We start from the raw sequence: 23259 nt of genomic DNA, 5'->3' as shown, positions 1-23259 counted from the left end.
CCTAGGCACCGGGCACTACGGGTGGGCACCCACTCTCTGCTGGCTGTGTTAGGCATGCAGTCACTCCAGGAGAGCAACACATAAGATAACGTTGGGGGTGATGATGTTTTAAATGACCATGACAAGACTTGCCAGGGCTCACCTGTCAGTCATGTGAGTAAACTGACCTCCACCAGTACTTCAATAAATCGCTGGGCTTTGCACTGCAGTAACACGCAGACTCTTGTTCTGTTCCAACAGTGCTGTGGTCATGGTGGCCGAGTTTCCCAGCCATCGCAGGGTGATGCCCCAGAGCTTGCTGCTTGAATTGAAGTAGCCTAACAGAACATCTCTTCTTTTCGCTCATCGAACCCAAGAAGAATAGTTAAACAACAAAATGTTGCAAGATCTGTTTGAGAGTATGTGTTGTAATGCCTTGGAAAAGAAGACAGAATTAGCTAACATCGCTCATGACACTTGGTTTCTGTGGCTATCAAGGCCAATAGAAATGTTTCTAAGAAACTGCAGATAAATCAGAGGCAGTACAGAGGTGAGCAGCAATGGCAGCTGTTGAAAATAAACCTGTATGAAGACACATAAACACTGACACAATCGATCTTTGGACCAGTGTTACAGGAACAACAAGAATCCAGGAAACAGAGTCTACTGAAGATGCTGTCCTTCTGTATCGACAAGAAAAATGAAAATAGGAAGCAATACAAGAGCAAAAGAAATTAAGGTAGGAGGCGCACCAACAGCATTATATCATAGCATGACTTTAACTAAGTGTACAACCATACGTAAAGTAGGTGAAGTTCTTTGCCAACAAGACTACTCAGACAAGGGCAGTGATAGTGGTTAGGGTTAAAGCACGCCAAAAGATTTTGATGGAATGTGCTAAGCACAAGGGCATTTTGAACATCCATAAATATAGATGTATCCCCCCCATTTACTTGTTTATTACCATGCAGGCCCACAATGTAAACAATTCCAGAATTACCAAGTACTTTACATGCAGTTTACTCCTGCTAACATCAGAGACTGATCTGACTTTACAGACTTTCAATTAGTCTGCCATAACAATAAGAATTGATCATCCTAAATACAGCATTATGCAGCAGAACAAGAACTTCATAGCCTTTTTACACCCTTTTCCTCATCTTGAGGTACTTGTCACTGGGAATGATGGAAACTGAAGTAACAAAGGACACACTTTCACAACACTCTAAAACGTAGCTGCAAAACAAGTGACAGCTGCTCAAAAATTTTTAAAATTTTTAGATTATACTGAATTATTGTCTCAATACTACCTCACCAACAGGTTGCCATCTTATTCATCTGGTCCCCTTCTGTTTATCAAGTGAGACACAATTTTCAATTAAATTATGGCTTGCAGTTTTCCTATAAGGCCCCCACCTTGTTCAGCACATGTCATGTTGTGCTTGCTGGTTAACCAGTTTTTGGATACTTCACCAGATTTTCACACCTCAAAGTGGGGCTCCAAAATTTATTTATTTCACGGTATTTTCTGAATTCATTCATGTTCCATTCATGGGCTTGTCTAACATGAGCAGATTACTTAAGTGTCTACCAGAATTCTCCACAAAAAAAAAAATAATAATAAAAAGAACTTACTTCATAGCAACCCATTTTGCAAATGGTGCATTTCTATTATCTCTATTTTATGAAATGGGAAATTGAGGTATGGGAAGATTAGTGTCAAATATCTCCAGTAACTTTGACTGTTCATCCAGAAACATGTAACATGAATTCTTTAAGAGAATGCTTAAAATACTGGTGTTATATTAATTTCACCTGTATTCACAAAAGTTCTGCATTTCTGCAAATCAAGTCTGAGGTTCTCAAGATGGATACTATGAAATGAGGAACATGAAAATGAGTGATTGCTTCTGAAAAATCTATTTTTATTTCCTGGCTCCTCATCAGACAGCAAACATGTAGTTGCAAAATATCTGGTCCTGTAGAGTAGCATTGAACTGTCTTCATAAGAAGCTCTCCTCTTATTCTGGTTTCTAGCATTAGTCACTATATATATTGTCCAATTTCTTCATAAAATAAGGCAAGGATCCTATAGATAATTACCTTTCTAGAAAAATACATCTGCAAAATAGAATACAATGGAAAGCAGTCCCATTCTGACTGAAGGCCAGAGCACGATGTGTGACATAAGACTGTCAAATTGCAAATGCAACAACCAATAATTCATGAGATTTTAACAGGGAAACTAATAAAGAACAAAGAAAACTACCTGCTTGATAAAATAAAAATCTTAAATGAAAATTACAGTCAACTCCAGAGCTCAAAGGCATATTCACATTACACCATTCCGTCATTTCACATAAAAGAGAAACCAATAACCCCAGCAGATCATCCTCTTCTTTATGGAGAAATTAAGAAAGGGGTTGGGACATAGTTGTTACCAGCAGATTTTTATGGATATTTCATAAGAGTAGGAAAGGTTCAAGAATTTTGTGTTCCATTCCAGATCTGCATGTGCTCTAGCAAGTCATTACAGAAAGCAGGGAACACTCTTTCACCAAAGGACTGAGAGAAGTTCCCTGCAAAAGAATTTTTTTATGGGAAGGGCTGGGCCTGTATAAGAAAAATTTCCAACCCAGAACTCTGTGTCTTCTACATAGCTTTAATAGAAAGGCTGCTTTTTTGTCAGTAATTAGTGTTCTTGAAAAACATGTGATTATTTTTACTTTTTTTTTTTTCTTCCTTACAATGCTGACTAACTGCCAGCAATTCATCCCATAACTGATGTAGCTGTGACCAACTTTTCAAGATCAGCACTGCATCCACAAAATCAACACGAACTTTTTTTTGTCTGTAGAAATGAGCTTTTAAATAAGCACACAGGCAGTATTACCCAATTTGTATGCAAAGATGTGGGTTTCCAAGGGCAGCTTTTTTTCCATTACAATATTACAGGTAAAATGTACAATCAAATATGCACCCATTTTTACTAATTTGTACCTTAATGAATAATAGGAATGAATGTTTACTTAATAAAACACTTGAACCTGTCAGTACAGCTTTTTAATGAACAGTTCTAGAAAGTGCAGTTTTGCATTTACGATTTAACTGTGGGAATAGTCAAAAAACAGTATGTGCACCTGCATCTCCTAGAAATTCACCACCAGACCACACTTCTCTCCATAATTTCCTCTTGACTTTTGTATTTCCATGTTTATATCTTGTCCACATTTGTGACACCAAATAATCACATGTACCACGTAATGAAATAGTTTGTCTGAAGTATTTGTGTTGCAGTCCATGTTGCACTGAAGGCAGTTTAGAATTGTTTTTTTCCACTCAAATTATAGGGAACAGTGGCTGAGAACAACAGTATTTACCTGTATTAATTTGAGGAGGGCACTCTGACAAACACTAATATTTTACAGTGTGCCAGTCTAGGCTTAATTTGTATATCTTGCACTTTCAATAGGCTGGAATACGATGGCACTACCCTGTCAAAACAAACAGATAAAGAATTATGCTACTGCAAACGAACCACAGCGACAGGTACAACAACTGCTAGACAAAACGAAGGCAGGAGGCTGGTTTGCAAGCTCTGCTTAACGTTTTGGGGAACACCTGGCCCAGTTTGGGGTACCAGCCATGTCTCTACACCTTGTTGACCAAGGACACCTTGACACCCCCATGCCCTGCTGCAGGCAGCAGTTACTTCAGCTTCAGGCTGCAAAACCCGCGGGCAGCCTGTGATACGGCCATCACGTTATCCGAAGTGCTCCGAACGGCACAAAAACCGACAGAGAAATATGTAGGAAAACACGCAGCGTTCAGAGCCGCCAGGTCAACCCGTGGGGCACACGGAGGCCGAGGGCTGCCCCCCAGGCAGCGCGCCACGAGCCCCGAGCACCGTCCCGGGAGCAGGAAATAAAGGAAATTGGAGGAAATTTAAAAACATAAAATTAAAAAAAAAAAAAAAAACTCTCAGAAATTAAGACGTGAGGCAACTTTAAGCGGAAGTTATGGCGTTAAAAAAAAAAAAAAAAAAAAAAAAAAAAAGGAAAAATAAATAAATAAAAGCAAGGGCGGCCCAGCCGCTGATAGCACACGGAGCCCGGCCCGGCCCACCCCGAGCCGCCCCGGCCCGCCCCCGGGTCTCCGCCCGCCGCCGCCCCGCCGCCGCTCCCCGTCCCCCCGCGGCCGCCCCGCACCGGGCGCCGTCCCCGCCTGGCCCCGGCCCCTTCCCCGGGCATTTGGCGTGGCTGCGGAAAAAAAACGTCACTTACCAGGAGTGGGGTTCGAACCCACGCGGACATACGTCCATTGGATCTTAAGTCCAACGCCTTAACCACTCGGCCATCCTGGTGCAGATACAGGAACCGCACGCCGCCGCTCCTACATACGGGGCCGCGCCGCGCCCCGCCACCGCGCCACCGCGACCCCCGGCCCGGCCCCGAGCACCCCCCCTTACCGGGCCCCCTCCCGCCCTCGGCTGCGGGGCGGGCGGGCGCACAGCGCAGCGGGTGCAGGCGCGGGCGGCCCCCTTCGGCTGCCGCGGGAGAGGCGGGCGGGCGGGCAGCACGTCCCCTCCCTTCCCCGGCCGCTGTGCCGCCGGAGACAACGCTGTTCCTTCTCCCTTTTTTATTTTTATTTTTTTATTTTTTAATATCCTAAACGGCAGTGTCAGCTGGAGACGGGGTGTTACCTGCTGGCGCTCTTGGTGTTCGACCCAGGTGCTTCCTGGGAGAGAGCTTCCCTCGCTGAAGGGAGGACACAACAAAGTCCAGAGAGATGAATTACGCGTAATTAAGAGGAAGACGTCGCGGAGGAAAAATTTCTGAATCTACAAAGTGCAGTTACAGCGTTAGTGGCCGGGCTGGGACCTGCCCCCTCTGCCCAGCTTGGGCAGGGGCTGGAAGCATGCCCCGTCTCTGGCCTTCCTCACACAATCTCCTACTCTGGTCACACTTCGTTTTTCTCTGGAGAATGGACACCCTTCATCCCACAGAGTTTGGTCACCTTGGGATGAGGGATGGCTGCTGTCCCTCAGTGTCAGCTATGGACGGCGAGCAATCATAGACTCACAAACTCATCAAGGCTGGAAGAGACCTCTGAGATCACCTGGTCCAACCACCCCCCTACCACCAATGTCACCCACCAAACCATGTCCCCAAGCACCACGTTCAACCTCTCCTTGACCACCCCCAGGGACGGTGACGCCACCACCTCCCTGGGCAACCCGTCCCAGTGCCTGACTGCTCTTTCTGAGCAGAAATGTCTCCTCATTGCCAACCTGAACCTCCCCTGGCGCAACTTGAGGACATTCCCTCTGGTCCTGTCACTGGTTACTGTGAGAAGAGGCCGACCCCCAGCTCCCCACACCTCCATTTCAGGTAGCTGTAGAGAGCAATGAGGTCTGCCCTGAGCCTCCTCCAGACTAAACAACCCCAGTGCCTTCCACCGCTCCTCACAGGACTTGTGCTCCACGCAAACAATGGCGAACTCCTTCTTCACAGGGCCCATGTATCTGTACAGTGTCCCTGTATGGGATAGGGGTCATGAGCCAAATGTGACCATGTCTATGTATCTTCCTTGGTAGTTTTGCACCCACTTGGAGGTGGACTCTTTAGGGGGTCTGGGCCTTGAATTCGCAGAACGCAGTTGTTGCCCAGCGGCTTCAGCTGGTGGTGTTTAGAGACCACCAGTGAAGCAGGTACACTTGTGGACAAAAACAGATTGTTCAATCATAAAGTAACAATAAAAGCAGATTAAAACATAAAATGGATTAAACAAAGGTTAAAACAAAACCACAAAGTAGATGATTAACATTTTACATATACAAAGAACAGATGTGAAACACATACCCCTTTTCTTTAATTTTATTCACAATTAATTTTATTCATCAATGAAGGAACAACTCCTTGACTGGCGTTTACCATGCTGTATTATTTCCTTGAAATGGGCATCATACCATAGTGTTGTTCTGCATTCAGTATGGTTGTGCATTTCAGGAAACGTGTTCAGCAAACGTCACCAGTTAGGTTATCTCCTTCTCTGGTTTTGTTTTAAATTATTTCTGAGGGGCAAAGTAATTTTTTTTTTTCTATGAAGGCTTTGTGAGTGCTCCTCTTTCATGGTTAACAGGAAAAGGAACTTCATTCTTTTAAAGTGTTGTGTCAGGCCACATTTTGATGACCAGTTATGCTAATGCACACCAAGAAACATCCTCTGTCAGAACAGATTTCTGCCTTGGAGATCAGACACTCTTCAGAAAGCAGCTGAATTGAAAAGAGTAACTTCTGGACCAGGCCAAGGTAATTTCTTAGCCTCTTGTCAAGGCAATTGCATCTTTGAGCTAACTGTAAAACATGGAGGACTGTGTTGGTGAAGGAAAGTTTCTATGAAGAGAAAAATAAACCACAGTGTATTCTGTTTCACTTAATTTAAGAGAGGCTTGAATCAGAGTTAAGTACAACTTTCTAACAACAGCAAGAATTATGATCTAAAATGCATTATCCAAGGAGGTTGTAGGATCCCGATCATTAGGAATTTGCAGGAAGAAGTGATTGGACACACATTGGTAGGGTGCTCCTGGCATGCAGGTCCTTCCACAGTATTGACCCAAGTGGCCAAAAAAACCAACACCCTCATAACGTATGCACTGTAATGTAAGGTATGACAGTGGAACAGTATCCACTGCCTGTTACTGGCTTCAACTCAGCTATTAGGAAAACATTATATAATATGATGGAAGCATGGAGGATGATACATCTGTTACTGTCTTCTAACATATTAGAGAAACAAATACAGTGGCTTTGTGTGAAAATCACGTTACTTCTGAAATAGATTAACCGTAATCACCACATACAGTATCTATCAAAAGACACTGTTTCCTGCTTTCATCGTATGTGTGATATTTTCGTAGAGATACAAACAAAACCGTATATAGCTCTTTCCGTTTTGAAATCAATTCCAAATATCTGCCATGGTTAAAAATCTAGAGAACCTATGTTATTTTCAAGAAATTGTAAAATACAACTACGGGTGTGCTTTCAAAACTTCTTGACGTAGTTTGGCCTCCTTAGAATACAAAAACAGCAGTTCAGCTTAGCTACTCAGTTCAGCCCCAGGTTTTCTCCTCTAAAGAAAGATGTGTATTTTAAATTAAGAGCTATACCTTTATTTCCAGAAGTTTCTCCCAAGACACACACCAGAGAGGTATGTCCATAGACCCTCCCATCAAGGTAACAAGGGTTCCACTTGCATTTCTCTAAAATTAAGCCATTTCAAAAAAAAAAAAAAAAAAAGTCCCATTTGATAAAATGGAGACTCATACACATACCAAGGAAGCTCAGTGTTGCATACCATACATTATACTCTGTAATAGGGTATTTTTTCTCTTTTAGGAGAATTTCTCTCTTTTAAGAGAACTTATGCAATGTTCTTACATTTTAAGGAAGATCAATGGGAACCTGGCTGTCAGTTCTCCTTTCTCCTCAGAAAGGTCTGACATATATGTTAACATTTTTTCATGAAGCTGGTTTAAGTAGGAAACAAAAACAAAACACCAGCAACATGAAAAGCTGAAGGAGCCCATCTCACTTTTTAACCATATCTCCATTGAACCTAGCTATAGGGTTTACCACATCTTGGAAGGGAAAAAAAAATATCCATAGAATACACTCGCATCTCCACAGGAGCTGTGTTGACTTTAAGAATGAGCAGGCAGCTTTCCTTAGCAAGCATGAAGTTGTCCATTCTGGGGCTTCTTTTAGCATGTTAGCATAGTATCAGGCTACTTTTATCATCTTCTTCCACTCATCCTGTGTGGCATTACTCTTTGCCACTATTGTGCAATCTGTGAGGTTTTTTTCACAAGTCTGTTTAACTGTGACTGGGCAAATTTCACGGACTGGTAAAATTTGTGTTCTTACACAACGATAGAAAAACCCCCATAGTATTAAGCAGTGAACACATGTTTGAAAGGAAGAGAATAATTTCTTTAGTTACTGGAAGTAGCTTCTTAAGTGCCCGTAACTCACGATGCAACTGAAAAATATTTTTTTTGGACTCCAAGCTGGTATTTCAATGATTCTCAGTTTCTTCCCCACAGCAATAGCCTGAAGTCACGTCAAGGCCTCCAATTACCTTTTTCCTCATACTTTCACTCTCTTTCCCTGTGCCTCAAATCAGACTAAAGATTTGAAGAGCAACTTTGCATTTTTAATAATGAAACCATCGAGATCTCTGCCAGAATATTTTTTTCTTGCAGTACAGAATCATCTTAGAATGTATGAAACTAATTTATTATGTTTCTTTATAAAAAAAAAAAAAATATTTTAAGTCTCAAGCCTCAATACACTACATATTACTGTGGCAACAAATATTCAGAGGACATTTTTTTAGGCAATAATCTCCTTTCACCAATTTAGAGTTTAGTCTGGTAGTTTTTAAAGTGAACTTTGACAACATAGGAAGCTATTCAGAACCGCTGATTCAATGCACAACAAACTGCATTTTCAGTTTTTATTATTAAATATTTTATTGCCTTTGCAGACACACATGTGCAAAAAAGAAAACAAAAAATGGGGTACACATTTTTATCAAAAGCATTGGTAAGTGCTAAGAATATGCAGATAAAATGAAATACGTATCTTATTTCTCACGGATTTATATCCACTTTCTGACCATGGGAGGTTTGGGGTATTTCTCTGCTAATACACATACACTCTACTAATACACTGCCATTGAGTTGACTGGCAGTACGTACAGAGTAAATGACTTTTGTCTTCTTACTGACACCAAAGCAGTAATACTGGTGCCAGCTCAACCTCAACCCTCCTTTCTCCCACTTCAACTTTGAATGTTGGGTTCTTTGAGAGGTTCTCAGGCAAGTGTAATACTGATATCATCAGAACATCATTGAATATCAAAATGTCTTCTAGTTTAGAAGATCAGTGTTCCTCATGCTTCCACGTTACCATAGACAGGTGCTTCAGCTAAAGATACATTCAGTTTCTGAAAACTGTTATGTATTTAGCTTATATTTGCGTGAAAAAGCCTGTCTGGAAAAGAAGCACTTCCCACTAGGATATGAAAGCTTGGAAGCTGAATTTATTTTGCTGGTTTGCTTTTTTTTTTTTTAAATCAATATAAATAGTACGAAATGTTTGGGTGTTGTTTTTTTCACATATAAAATTAGTGTGCAAAAGGTTAGAAGGAAAAAGTTTTGTTGTGATTGGTGCAGGAAGGTGGCTATGCACATCTCCCAGGTAAAAATCCCAAATATAAAATACTTGAAATGTTTAAATATGTTTGTTAAAATAGGTATAAATACAATCAGAGTTTAAAAAAAAAAAAAGTCACTAACTTCTGAAAAAATGTCCTGCATTAATTCAAAGGATAGCAATAAATCACAGTGTATCAGGAAGCCACTTAGAAATATCATAGTTGGAAAACTTCCAGAAGTAGGAGCTATAATCGCTCCCCAGACCTCATGAATACATACTTCACTGACAATGCTCAGTGGCTTCCAGGGTGGCAAATTTTCTATTCCCTCCTCACATGCCAAACCAACTGCAGGCAGACTCTCCTTACACAAAAGGAGAAATTATTTTTAAGCTTGAAAAGAGTACTGAAATGACATTAAAATGTTGTTTCCTTTATTCTTTGGGTATACTGAAGAATACACCCAAATTCTATTTTCTTTCTCAGGTGGAGATTTCTAATAATGGGAGGAGAGCCTTAGTTTTTGTGTAACAGTCAAAGTGGATGTTAATAAATTTAATACTTCATGTTATATAAAATATATACAATATGTCCATATTAAAATCAATGCTTATTAAAAGTCTATTGACAGGGTAATCCTTCCACTAAAACTGCTTGTGAGTATGTGCCAGCACAGGAGACTCTCAGATGCTTTCTCTAACCGCCACCTGTTGTTTCGTTGTGGGTGCATTTAAAGAGGGCCACTGCACGTATCTCTTCTACTGACTGACCTGTTAATTGGCAGAGAAATGTATTTAAAGACTAATGGCACGGCAGGTTTGAAATTTAGATCATCAGTAGCTTAATTTGTAGGAGTCAGTGAGATGCCTCAATGTTGCAGTGTGGGTACTCAAAATGGACAAAAGCAATCACTTGAACACAAACTGAGCAAAATACATTCATTATGTTTTAAGGTGCAGCCTTCTTCTGTTAAGTAACAGAGGGAAATCACAGAATGGTTTGGGTTGGGAGGGACCTTAAAGATCATCTAATTCCAAACCCCCTGCTGAGCAGGGACATCTCCCACTAGGCCAGGTTGCCCAAAGCCCCATCTAGCCTGGCCTTGAACATTTTCAGGGACAGAAATGAGTTTTGTGTCCTGCTCCTGCTAACAGGCTCAGTATTTTGTCACATGAGCAGAGCACAAATCTGTTCAAGTATTTGCATCAAGCGGGCTCCAAACTAGTTAAAATTCAAACCTCCTGATTCTGTGGTATATTCTGTCACCACAGGCATTAAGTATGCACTGCCTGAAGACCACTTTGAATAATAAGGTTGCTTCTTCAGATTTCTCATCTTCCCCAGGCTAAGTTATTAGCCCATCCTTCATTCCTCTTTCTTGCCTGAAACAAGTATCATTGCACTGAGATCTTCTAAATACTTGCACCTCTAGTTACAGCAAGAGAATGCATTTCAATTAAAATAATTAAAAATAGCTTTATCAACATTTCTAGTAGCCCATAAATAGAACTACCTTTAAGCACATTTAGGAATATATTACAAAACAAACAACTGCACAATAGCCCTTGTACTTCCACGGATTGTCATTAAAGAAAAATCATTGGAAAGAATATCAGATTTTGAAGACATTCAGGTGGGTCCGTGGTAGCTTCAGTAGGATAGTCACCTTCGGCAACATGATATGCAACAGCAGAGGATTGTTCGTAAAGGGTGTTTTCTTCTGTATTCTAAAGCTTTTTTCACTTGTTCTTTGGCATCTCCTACATAGTCCTCAACATTTTGCATATTTATCTCAATGACGTCAAAGGTGTCTGCCTGTTCTTCTACCAGCAAGGCCACCTGCAGAAAGAGCTCATGAACCTCCTTGATGCGACTTTCTAACTTCACCAGCTCCTTATGACGTGTCTCTATCTCATTCAAGGCTGAGCGAGCCCCCTTAACATCAGACAAGAGGTTCTCAGAGAAGACATCCCACTTGCCTTGCTCAATCATCTCCTCAATCTGGTTGCCAGAAACATCCTTGCCCATGATCTCTAGCTGCCGCTGAATTCGTATCTTGCAGTTCTCCCGTTGGTTCATCTCCGTTGCGTTATATTCAAACATAGCTTCCTGAAAGGCATGCATGAGGTCCACGTAGTGGTTCTTTGCTACCCTGGCAATGACAGACATAACCCCGTATTTTGTTATCGCATCTTCGCTGAAATCTCTCATTATTTGGAGCTTCCTGTGGATGCTTTCTCCACGGGCCTTGATGTCTCTGGCAATACTATTAGTATCTCGTTTGATGCTACTGAGACGGCGCATGGAAGTCAGGAAGCGGCTGTTTTGCTTTTTGAGACGCTTGACATCCTCTTTTAGGAGGTCATTTTCTGTCCGGATAGTCTGTATATCTTTATGAAGAGTTTCCAAGGCATAATCAGTCTCATAAAGGAGAATGTCGCGGGGTGAATTTTCGTCATCCTCAGTATCAGAAAACTCAGGGTTGTGTAACCTGGCAAATTCACGTAGCTCGTTTAGCCGGTCTTTCATCCTTCCTGGAAAACAGGAAAAGTAGGAAACAATTTTATAGTAAATAAAAATATTGGTTTGCAAATTCATAACTAATCATACATTAAAGATAACCCAAAATATCAGATTTAAATTTGCTCACAGCATTTTAGAAATCGATGGCTCTCATACCCAAAACTTTGGTGCTAGTGTACTACACTTAGAAACTAAAAAAAAGTGCAGATCTGAAGACAACAAATCCCGAAGACAAATCCAAAAGAATAGTCAGATAGCTCTTAGCCCCCCAAAACAACACTCTTTCACTTGAAGAAAAAAACAAAAAAAAAACAAAAAACAAAAAACAAACAACAAAAAACTCAAGCAAATGATAGGAAAGCCTTCAGCTACCAGAAGGTGTAGAAGCACCAACAACTGAATGCTTCCCCTATCCTTTGCTCATTAGAGAAATCTCCTCTAGATCTTGACCCTTCATTGCATCAACTACCCCGAATAATCACAGGTCCTCTATCATTCCAAGTTGGTCTTTCCTGGAAGGAGAGCAGAAGCCTCTCAGAAACAGAAACCGTTCATTTTTGTATGATGGAAACATCTTACAGAAAGAGTAAAGGAACACAGTTGTTACAAATCAGGATCTGTTTTCCATATTTGTCTCAGACTTAACTGCAACTTTACTAAGACAACTACAGAATTAGTACTCTGTACAGACCAGGTGAGTAACAAGACAAATCTCCTTTACGTATGCTGTTTACTTGAAACTTTAGACCTAAAACCTTTGAAGAAAGTAAGATCTGAAAGCTTGAGCAAGAACCCTTTACTAAGCACTACAGCAAGCAGGAAGCTGAGAATTTCCCATCAGAAAAGCTGTACAACATATGACATCATTTAAATGAATAGGAAAGAGAACCAAATTAAGAAGCAACACCAAGCATAACATTTCCAGATCTGTTATCTACAAGATTAATTCCTTTGGGGGGGGGGGGAAAGAAAGTGTCTTCACAAGCATGTTATTGGCTATGAACACGTCCCTTCATAGGATCAGTTATTCCCAGGTTAAGGAAAGTCCCATGTGAACATACTCAGGACAATATGCCTAAATCCAGTGTGAATTAAGACTGCAAATTTATAACCTATTTCATGGGATTATTAGATGTGTTAAAGATGTTGGGGAGGAGACAAATAAAAGATTTAATCACAGACACTTCTTTGGTTCATGTAGTTCAGTGGGGGTATGTACTAGTCTTGAGAAGTGTCCTAATTAGTATCATATTTACACTGGTGCAAAGAAGGAGTTTCAACTTAAACCAATTCTTTTCCAAGCAATATAAACCAAGGAAGTCCACCAATATCCTGAAACACAAGCTTTCATTCAGGAATCCACACATGTAAGAACTGTTTGAATTTAAAACATAAACCACATAGATGCAACTCAATCATACACTGAAAGCTCAAGTAATGAAAGGTTTTCCACCTCCTCCCTTAGCAATAACAAAATCAAGAATTACACCTCATGCCACAACACCAAGGTGAAAAATCCCCACCTAAAATGAAAACCAAATTGCGTGGGACGGTTTTAAAGTCCGTTTTACTTGACTTTAAAACTGTATGGCCAAGTTTACCTACAGGCAGTGCAACAAGAATATCTACCCTTTATGTTTGGCAATTTGGTAGTGGACCATATTCTAGACAGCATGGTGGAAAGAGAACAAACAAAGAAGCATCTCACAGCCTCTTCTAATCATTAACTGTTTCTGAGATGTTTTTCACCTGAAATGTAGACGTGGTTCTGAAAACCAGCCACATTGCTAGTCTGACTGCATTCCTGACTCTCACTGGCTTCCCTGGAGTTTATGATCCTCCCAGTTTTAGTCTGCTCCTTCAACATGTGTTGTGTTCAACAGTTTATTCTTTTATGTTTAGCATCTACATTTGGAAGCAGCAAACAATAGTTCTAACAATCAAACCTTAAAATGACAATCCACAGAAGCAAGATGCTATCCATGTAAAATAAATAATGTGTGTGCAGGCTTACGTTATCTCTGTTCTTAAATTTCATCAAAGAAATTTGATGAAACTTACTAAACTCCACAGAGAGCAGTCTGACAACTGGTTCAACAATAATTACGATTTATTTTATGTGCTTAACAAAGCTGGTGCACTTCTCTGGAAAAATACCCTAAGAATGGTTAAATCCACAAGGTACTATATTGTATTCTTACAGACTTCAGGCACCCAAAAACTTCTAACAATTTTAATTCAGAGATGCACTCAAGTACGCATACACTTACATCAGGAATTTAGTACAATAACCATTTTTTCTACTCAAAACTGAAGCAAGAGTTCTAGGCCAAGACTGGGGAAAGTTTACATTTAAACACAAAGCCACACTGAGTAAGAACTCTTGCATAATAAGCTCATAACTTTATAGGAAATGGTCTACCCTTCCTTCCCCTACCCTCGAAAGGGCATCTTATAGTTTGCCTTTCTCACCCACAACTAATGTCAGGTGTTACATAAAATAATGTAGAAAGAAAGGGAGAAGCAGAAACAGAATTTTTCACACTGTATGTTACTAATGTTGTAATAAGTTCATGTGTATACTAATTCTGCAGCATCGCTATAAAAAAATTGCTTTTTAAAAAAAAAAAAAAAAAACAAAAAACCATGGAAGAATAAAAAGTCAAACGTTAAAATAAGAGTAAGGAGCTGACAAATGTAGACTCAGATTGCACAGTAATGTCTCCTATGCACAGGATGATCATGCAATTAAACACTGTCCTGCATCCCATCACTTCCACCAAGTCTCTGCTTACAATCTGTATGTGCTGAAAAAAATAATGTTGTACAACATAAAATTTAATATCATTCAGTTCACGGTTAGATATCTCATTTACTGTGTTACTACTTTTCATTTCCTCAGTGTTTTCTCCTGTGATAATCCCTGGAATGCTCCATAAACTCCTCAGAGTCCTCTGGGGAAGGCAGTCCTAACAGCCCAATCTGCAGACACAGATTTCAGCGCGTAGTGATTAAGGACAACACTATCACACTTGATGAGTTACGATGCCAAATTAAGACACTTGAAACACAGTTCTCCATACCTTGTAAATTCTGACTTCTGTCACTGCTGCGAGTCTCAGGCACTTCGCCAAGTAAGCTCCTGGTGTAACCAGCTGGACATCAGCAAATGAACGCATGGATCTAGGCCACTTGTGAGAAGTTCATCTCCAAAGATACATGCAGCACCACCCACGATCTCTGTGGTCTGGTAGAATCCAATTCTAAATATAAACAGAGGGATCAAATTAAAGTTTCACAAACAATCTTTAGCCTGTGTTTTCCCAGTTTCTCAGTGCTTAGCTCTAAAAGCCTACATGATTTGAAACTACATACCAAAACATATATTAATGGTGGTCAATATTAGGATCCTTTAACTGAGAACCTGTACCAGCCAGGGCAATGATTCTACTGATAAAGTGATCACAATTCTGTCCTAACAAATGGATGCCCCCTCTTCAAGCCTCACGTCAGAGTTATATATGCAGTCAGGGACTTTTTGATGTCTTCTTTCATTCTCGATGAGTCCTGTCCCTTTTTCTTTGTTTCTACAGTCCATCACCTAGCCTGTCTCCACATAGTCTTCACATTTTTAGTAACGTACGTCTTTTATCTACATACAGTGCCTAGACAGATGGAGAGCAGGAAGAGAACAACTATATGCATCTTGGCATCACATTAGGCCACAAACTCCACAAATGCCCAATTACTCTCTAGGTTAGCATTTGCAATATTTGACCAAAGATATCTGTAAGAGTCAAGAAAATATTTAGGTTTCAGCCTTCTGACAACAGTAAACTCATGTGGGGCATTTGCAAACTGCTGTTTTGAGGGACTCACCATTTGGCAAAATTTTAGGAAACTTTCATAAGGAAAAGAGCCAGCTCAAATACAATGGCACCACGGAAGTCTTTCCCAATTTCAAGTTCCCATTGCAAACAAAGGGGAAACAGATCTTCCCAAGAGAGGCCAATAACTTCCTAACATTCATTTGATAGAATCAGTGACAGAACTGACACGACATTGCTGAAACAAATGAACAGAAAAAAATAGGAGAGCAGGGGGAACCAGCCATTTGAAAAACTGCAGCTTAACCCATCAGCATTTAGAGAAGTTGACCTCCTTTATCAGATGCTGCTGTTTCTCAGTAACATTTAATTACATTTACTTATATGTTAATATCATTGTTGTAATTAAAACAGCCATATATTAATATATAGTTCAGTGCTATTTATTAGTGATAGGCTCAGCTATCTCGCCCTTAACACAGGGCCCTATGCAGCAGGAGAAGCTGAGCCCCCTGACTAGAAAGTAGCTGTGCAACAGAGGGCCTTGGGTCCTGGTGGCCATCCAGTTGAACGTGAGTGAGTGATGCGCCCTTGTGGCAAAGGAGGCCAACAGCATGCTGGGCCGGAGTGGCACAGTTGGTCAAGGGAAGCGATCCACCCCATCCGACACCTGTATTTGGAGTGCTGTGTCCATGCTGGGCCTCCCCAGCACAAGAGATTTGGGCACAATGGAGTGAGCCCCAAGGAGGCTGCCAAGATGGTCTGAGGTGCCATGTGAGGAGAGGCCAAGAGAGCTGGGACTGTTCAAGCCAGGTACCCACCAAGTACACTCAGCTGGGGATACGTTCAGTATTCGTATCTTCACGTTAGCGTGCTGCTTCTTGGTATTAATCACCACTATGACTAGCTTTCCCATGAGGCATGAGAAAGATGCAAGCTATCCTATTAAAGTCAGATAGCAGGATGTGAGGTTTCAGACAAAAGGAAATCCACACTGAAAGTCAAAAACTGCGCAAAGCCCCATTCCACTATCCCCAGGTACAGACAAAAAGGAGTCCTTCACTACTGTAGCATGACATGCCTGACAAAACCAGCTATTTGCAGTAACAGAAGTTAGCTGTAAGAGCACATTATGCATAGCACTACAAGCATGTATTTCCACCACTGTGTGAATGTTCTGCATCCTGTTATCTAAGTGGAAACAACTAAAGAAAGAAAGGAAAGTTATTTCTCTAAAAGCAAATGAGTCGCACACCTATATTTGTCTCAGCTTTAACATTTGTATATCCGCACCACTGAGTTTGCAGCTAAATAGTGAAATAAACCAGCAGGTTCAGCACAGCATCCATATTTGAATCACAAGCAGCTGGGAAGGAAGCCAACGTGGGTTTTTTCTTTCTACGGCATTCATAAAAGGCAGCTGCTTGTTAATAGCAGTTTGTAGGTCAACAAAAGTCTAGTCAGTAAGCTTTTCATCCTTGAGTAGGACCTTACAAGATGAAGGTTTTACTTCATCTGAAGTGGCCTTTTTGAGGAAGAACAGATACTTCAAAACAAGTCATTTAAAAACTACTTCTATTTGCAGTTCTTCTCTCCCTCGGAAGGTAAAAGTCACCATGTGCTCCCATATAAACCCACGTGGCTCACCTGGTGGTGTCCTGCCTCTGAATGACACAGGCTATTGCTTGCATGACACGACAGACGTGACCCAAGAAACAAGTGGTGAACAATTTGGAAATAATCTGCTTCTAGGCAGAATTACTTCATAGCCAGTTGTGTATCAGCACATTCCAGTGACTTGCAATACATACTGTTTGTGGACCATGCAGTACTGATGGAAATTGGTGGAGTCAAACATACTCAATTACAAGGCAAATAATATACTGCTGCTACGCAGAAATCTGAGTCATTTATAGCAACAAGCGTTAAATGCAGATGAAGCTTTTCTCTTAAGAGCTGCAGTCTCAGATTTAATCATTTTCTAGTATCTTTCTCTTTTAGAGCAGATTCAATCTTTTTGCCTGGTATTTCTTTTCCTATAATAGATTAGAAGATATTAACTTGGAAAACGAACTATTGTTTACAATAGGATTTCCTCTTTACCAAAGAGCTTCTAATTGACTCAGAGCAGAGTGCTAATCATCCTTCCAGACCAAATTCCCCACCCCCTCAATCACCTCCATCACTGGTAAGAGAGCAGCCTAGAATTTGTCAAATCACTTCTATTCTTCTTGTTTCTCATTTATAAAAACTTGAGGGAACGCCAAAAAAAAAAAAAAAAAAAAAAGTAATATTGTGATTAGGACACTGTCCTCTGGATATGTTTTATGACCACATCTGTATAGTCTGCTCTGACATTAATGACTACGATGGAGATCAGTATGTCAAAATCTTTTTGTAGCCTCACCAAAAGGAAGTTATCATTTTCTCTGGAGTTTTGCATATTTTGCAATGTCTAAAAGCACACAAAATGCATTCAGGATTGAAAATATATCAGTGAACACAGAACACCAGTTACAAAGCTGAGATCCAGCAAGAAGTCACAACTGTATCCAAAGAATACTGGACACAACCACTTAATTGCATAGTCAAAGTCTGTTTACAGCAGCATATCCCCTCACACTTTCAGTCACACTGTCAAGAAGTGTATGCAATTGCTAATGTCTCAGGGCAGTTTTTTTTCAAAAGCCCGCATGAAGCTTCAACTTCTCAGTTTGCACCAGAGCTAGTTATTTCTTACAAGCTGGTACCTTCCAAGAAACAGGCAGAGCTCCAGCTTCTGCAGACTGCAGTGTCTGAAGCTCCATGTCTCCCTTGTTTCCTTTCATACCATAAAGGCTAGTTAGAAATGCTTTAGGGGAATAAAAAATTAGCATTCAAATAGTTTGTTGCCTCTAACTCAAGGTAATGAGGCAATAATAGCTTGACTGATAGCTTTAAAGGTTCTTTGACATACCCAGGTTTCTTCAACAGTATTCAGTCTCTGTAAAGTAACTCTCAATTTTTGCATCAGAGCATATCATAAATTCAAGAACCAAGCATGCATCCCATACTTCCCAGACATATTCAGCAATATTAACTATCTTGTTATTTTCCATAGACTGGTTATCAGGTTTTCCAGACACCAGCAGCAAAAGTAGGAGAAGCAGATGGTATATATTAAATGCACACATAATATGGATATAATTTTTCAGATATTTATGAAGAGACTGGCAAAAAAATAAGTTTTGCCTAGTTACTACACAGTTTACATAATAAATAAATGTTATTCTTGCACTAGAGAGGATGGTCTGTTGTATACATGTCAGCTGCTACTATCTATTGGGCTGTCTACATTTTCACTGAGGAACTGTGGATCACTGACAAATTTTCCACCCTGGACAGACATAAGATGGATTCTCAGTAGCTTCTCTGGACACATTTCTGGAAAGTGCCACTACTGAGCAATTATAACTAGATTTATTTTTGTCTCTGCAGACCTTTACCAGGGCTGTAGACAAAAATGTTTGTTCATCTTCACTACATGGCCCATTAAAAAACGGATAGTCTTCACATGTATCCATCTTGCTTCTACATACAAATGAAATAAGGATAGGGAATTCTAATCTGCACCCCAAATTTAGCCACTTCTGTTTCCTAAGGAAGCCAGAAACCACACAGTTAGCAACTTCAGATTTTGAAAAGCTGCTAAATTGCTGGAAACTGGGAGTCCTGTGAGCTGACTCTGATGGACCTGAATGCATCCAGCTTTCTGAAAATGGAGTGCCGTTAAAAAGAGCAGATACACGTCATGGGAATACATTTTAACACAGGAGGAGAGAAAAAAAAAAAAAAAAAAAAAAAAAAAAAACACACTACTACTCTCCTTCAAGTACTTCTCACACAGTGTATTGCAGGTTAACTACTTCAGCATGTCCTTTCCTCCCAAGACAGGCCAAGCTGAAGTCTGCAGTCAAAATGGACCTAGACAGAGACGGGGGAGTGTGAACTGTACCACCTCAGGCCTTGCAAACAGTAGCACAGAAACATGCCACCAACATAAGTAGTGAGCCAGGCAGCCATGCGTTTCTTGGCAATTACTGCAGCTCAGCACCAGGTGAGTCACTGTGCGAGGAAACCAGGTGTGGTGCTGTCACGGCAGTGCCCTGAGTGGGCTGGGGCTCTGACAAGTCACCTCAGCTCTGACACAGGTTGCCTCAGCAGAATAGCCCAGGTACTGACCACGGTTATGCAATGACTCTCTTGCTACTACCAAATGGCATTTAGAGGCAATTAAGGCATTATGTTGGCATCTGCGTAGATGTGTGAGGCTGCATGTGATCATCAGTCAGAGGCAAAATGTTCTACAGGCATTTTTAAATTAGCACAACAACATTATTATTATTTTTGAATACGCATATATTTACCATTTACAGTACAGTGTTACAATCTGAGATCAAGTATTCTTCTCTAAAAAAAAATCGCTTTACAGTTAAGCATAGGATGCTTTATTGGTATTAGTTCACGTGGGCCTGTACACGAGGCTCAGTTCTGCATCCTACCGCTAAATGTACCCAACCGTAACTGGAGCAAAAGAGGTTCGGTCCAGAAGCGTCCCTCACAGACACAGGTACACACACACAGCCTCAGTCCCAGGACACACCGAGTGCTGGCAGGCATTACAGCAATTACTGCACACTCCGTAGCAGCCCATGGGTGTTCAAAGGCCTGCTCAAAGTAGCAGTGCCACTAAGATGAGATACAGGAGTAATCAGCCACGCACTGCCAGCGGTTCTTGGGTGATTGGTCCCTAACTGGGCATACCCAAAGCTTAAGCAGGCTTTATTCTTGTTTTCAAAAACAAGTGGTTTGTCACTAACACAGATATGGCACAAATGAAAGAGCAGAAAAAGTGGAAGTAGTCTGTACTTTCTCGGCTTTTGTCAACATGTCCAGAACCATCTTACACCACATCAGTTAGACTTGCTTCTCTGTTGGGTTAACTGGCTTAGCAGCTAGAGCAAGAGCACATGATAAGCCTTACAAAGTCAAGAAACGTGACACCACCACCCCCTCTGCGATAAACTGCAGAAATATGGTCTAGAGGAGAAGCACCAAACACTGCGTGTGGTAGGCCAGATGAGATAGCAAGCCGCTTGACACAATCAGCAAAAGCTATCAAAACAGATGAAGAAGCTGAACTGTGCTGCTGGCTCCACATGAAGCCCCCCTGTGCCATGGGGGAGGTCCCATAGAGGGCAGGAGCAGCACGGCTGCCCCTCAGCAATGCTCCTGCTGGCCAGGGACAGCTCATGGAGGGGGACATGTCCTGGGGGGCAGCCCCAGGTGTACACATCACCAGAAGTGGCTCCTCCGCAAAACCATGTAGCAACAGTGATCCAGCATTTGGTGCCAATTTGGTTTATTGGATTAAATTGACGTTGCCTCAGTAATTTCTGCACCATGTTCTGTCATTCCCGCACTACATGGATGACTGAGGAGTCAAAGAAATTGATGGGCCAGATAGAAGATAACAGAGGGTGTACCTGAACATCTGGACAAGCACCTTCATGTTTGATACAACATGTATCTTCTGTCATAACTGGTTTTGAATATGCCAACACTATGATGGCTTTCTGTCAGACTAGCAGGTTATCCATATTCTCAATTAGCAGTGTGGATAATGGAACCCAAATGTGAGCCTTTATAGTCTCCAGATGACACTGAACCAAGGCCAGGCTTGGATGGGGCTTTGAGCAACCTGATCTAGTGGGTTGCATCCCTGCCCATGGCAGAGGGGTAGAACTGGGTGGTCCTCAGGGTCCCTTCCAGCCCAACCAATCTGTCATTCTGTGAGCTGGGAGAGGGTGGAAGCAACTGTTTAGTGGTGAAGGGAAGGAGAAATAGCTGGGATTTAAGATCATCATGGCAAGTAAAAGAAGCACTACCAAAACTAAAAGGAAATTCAAGGTGTAGCACCTAGAATTGTAGCACCTAGAAGTAATCATTTGCACTGATACAAAGTAGGGAATACCTATGCTGGTAGCAGGAAAGAATCAGTAGCGTTATAGCAGACTGCAAGCTAAAAAGCAAGTTCACAATATAATGCCTCTGTAAAAAAAATAAAAATAAAAGTAAAAATAAAATATGTCACTTATGTGAGAGATGGCATGGGAAGCCCTCGTTTAACCCTGCTCAGCATAAGTAAGGCCTCAGTTGGAATACCACATGCAACACTCATTACCAGACTAGAAAAACTACAGAATACAGGATAGTGTCTCCAAAAGGTTTAGAAAATCCAGCTCCAGAGGAAGAGAAGGATGTAAGCTTGTTCCTTGCAGAAGACAAGGGAGAGAGACTGTACACTCTAATGTATAAATGGAGTTTATGAAAAGAAATCACTATTTGTGTTTCCAATATCAATAAAAGTCATCCATTTGATTCACACGAGTTTTACATAAAACTAGCTAAGACTGCCTGAAAATTGGATCAGTTCTTCACAGGAACACCGTGGAGCCCACTTCCTCACAGGACACCAACGGGCTACAGAAACCTTTTGCAGGTCTGGGTCAGATGCACTGTTCCAGTACCCCAGAATGGATTAGGTCACGTCTTATAATCACTCCATGGCCCTACATTTCCATGATCTTTCCAGCTCCCTCTCACCCCCAGTCCTGCTGTGTGCCTGTGCCAAGGAACAGTCCTGGCAAAACCTCTCTCTCCATTATTGCAACGAGCATTTCTCCTTTTGGAGCAGGTCACGGTAAGTGTTAAATTAGCATGGCTTTTTTCCTCACGGAAGGCTCTCTCCCACTTTTCTCTCCAAAAACCGTGTGCATAATGCAACGCAGATGACACGAGCCAAACCCCATGCCACCCGAAATCAAGACCGCAATACAGTACGCAGTGGGGCTCCACAGTGCCCTGGTTATCTGCAGTGCCCAGATCACATTATCCCCATCTTAATGTGCCAAGAGATCTTCTGTATCATGCTTATTTTCTCGATAAGGATCTCTTACGACAACAGAGGTTAGCTCGTAGTTTTAGCCCCAGCCAAAACACCAGGCATGGTTGTCATATGACTTAGCATGCAATTTCAGTTTCAGAGCAGTGGTCATACAGCACCGTCAGCGAGGTGAGAAAAAAAGTCTTCAGAAGTGTTGGGCATCAGAAGCGTGTTTTCGTACAGAAGAGCTTTACCCCGTTTGTCTGCTTAGCCTGGTAGACCTTTTGTCTGTTCTTTTGCCTAGAGAAGAGTTATGGTCATCTCGCAGTCCCACCACTTCCACATGAAACTATTTAAATAGCAAGTAACACTACCAACAGGAAAACAACATCCTTCAAATTCTCATCGTAAAGACCCATATATTTCCATTTTCATCCCTGACAGCTTAGAAGATGATGGCTCCAAAAATACCCCCTCCAGAAAAGGAACCAGAAATGTCCATGTCCGTTTCAGACCAGCATTACCCTGCTAGTCATTTCCTCTGCTGGCACCACACAGCTACCTCAGCTGTACCCTCCTGGGCAGGCGAGGAAATGGGTGCTAATTAACAGGCAGCAATCAAGGCACGCTAACTGCAGCACCTGCTCGCCAATCCTTTAGCCCTTTACCCCTCTGTGGGGCACCCCAGCTCCCCAAAACCGTCCAGAGCACACCCCCAGACCTTGCCATGCCCTGTGCCCGGGGTCCCGCTTCCCCCCCGCTGGAAGCAAGAGAGGAAGG

General features: G+C 41.6%; 1 protein-coding gene and 1 non-coding gene across 2 annotated transcripts; both read right to left on the bottom strand.

Annotated features, from left to right (window-relative positions):
• Nucleotides 1–4259: 4259 nt before the first annotated feature.
• Nucleotides 4260–4342, bottom strand: TRNAL-UAA. Its single transcript has one exon. It is a non-coding gene; the product is annotated as a tRNA-Leu (tRNA).
• Nucleotides 4343–10866: 6524 nt separating this feature from the next.
• STX11 (syntaxin 11) lies at nt 10867–11733 on the bottom strand. Its single transcript, XM_032183526.1, has one exon. The coding sequence runs from the start codon at nt 11731–11733 to the stop codon at nt 10867–10869; it is 867 nt and encodes a 288-aa protein (XP_032039417.1).
• Between the last annotated feature and the right edge of the window lie 11526 nt (nt 11734–23259).

Source organism: Aythya fuligula, chromosome 3 (genome assembly GCF_009819795.1).
Source record: "Aythya fuligula isolate bAytFul2 chromosome 3, bAytFul2.pri, whole genome shotgun sequence".
Lineage (NCBI taxonomy): Eukaryota > Metazoa > Chordata > Aves > Anseriformes > Anatidae > Aythya > Aythya fuligula.
The sequence above is the reverse complement of the archived record's forward strand: the minus strand, read 5'-3'. Positions and strand labels throughout refer to the sequence as shown.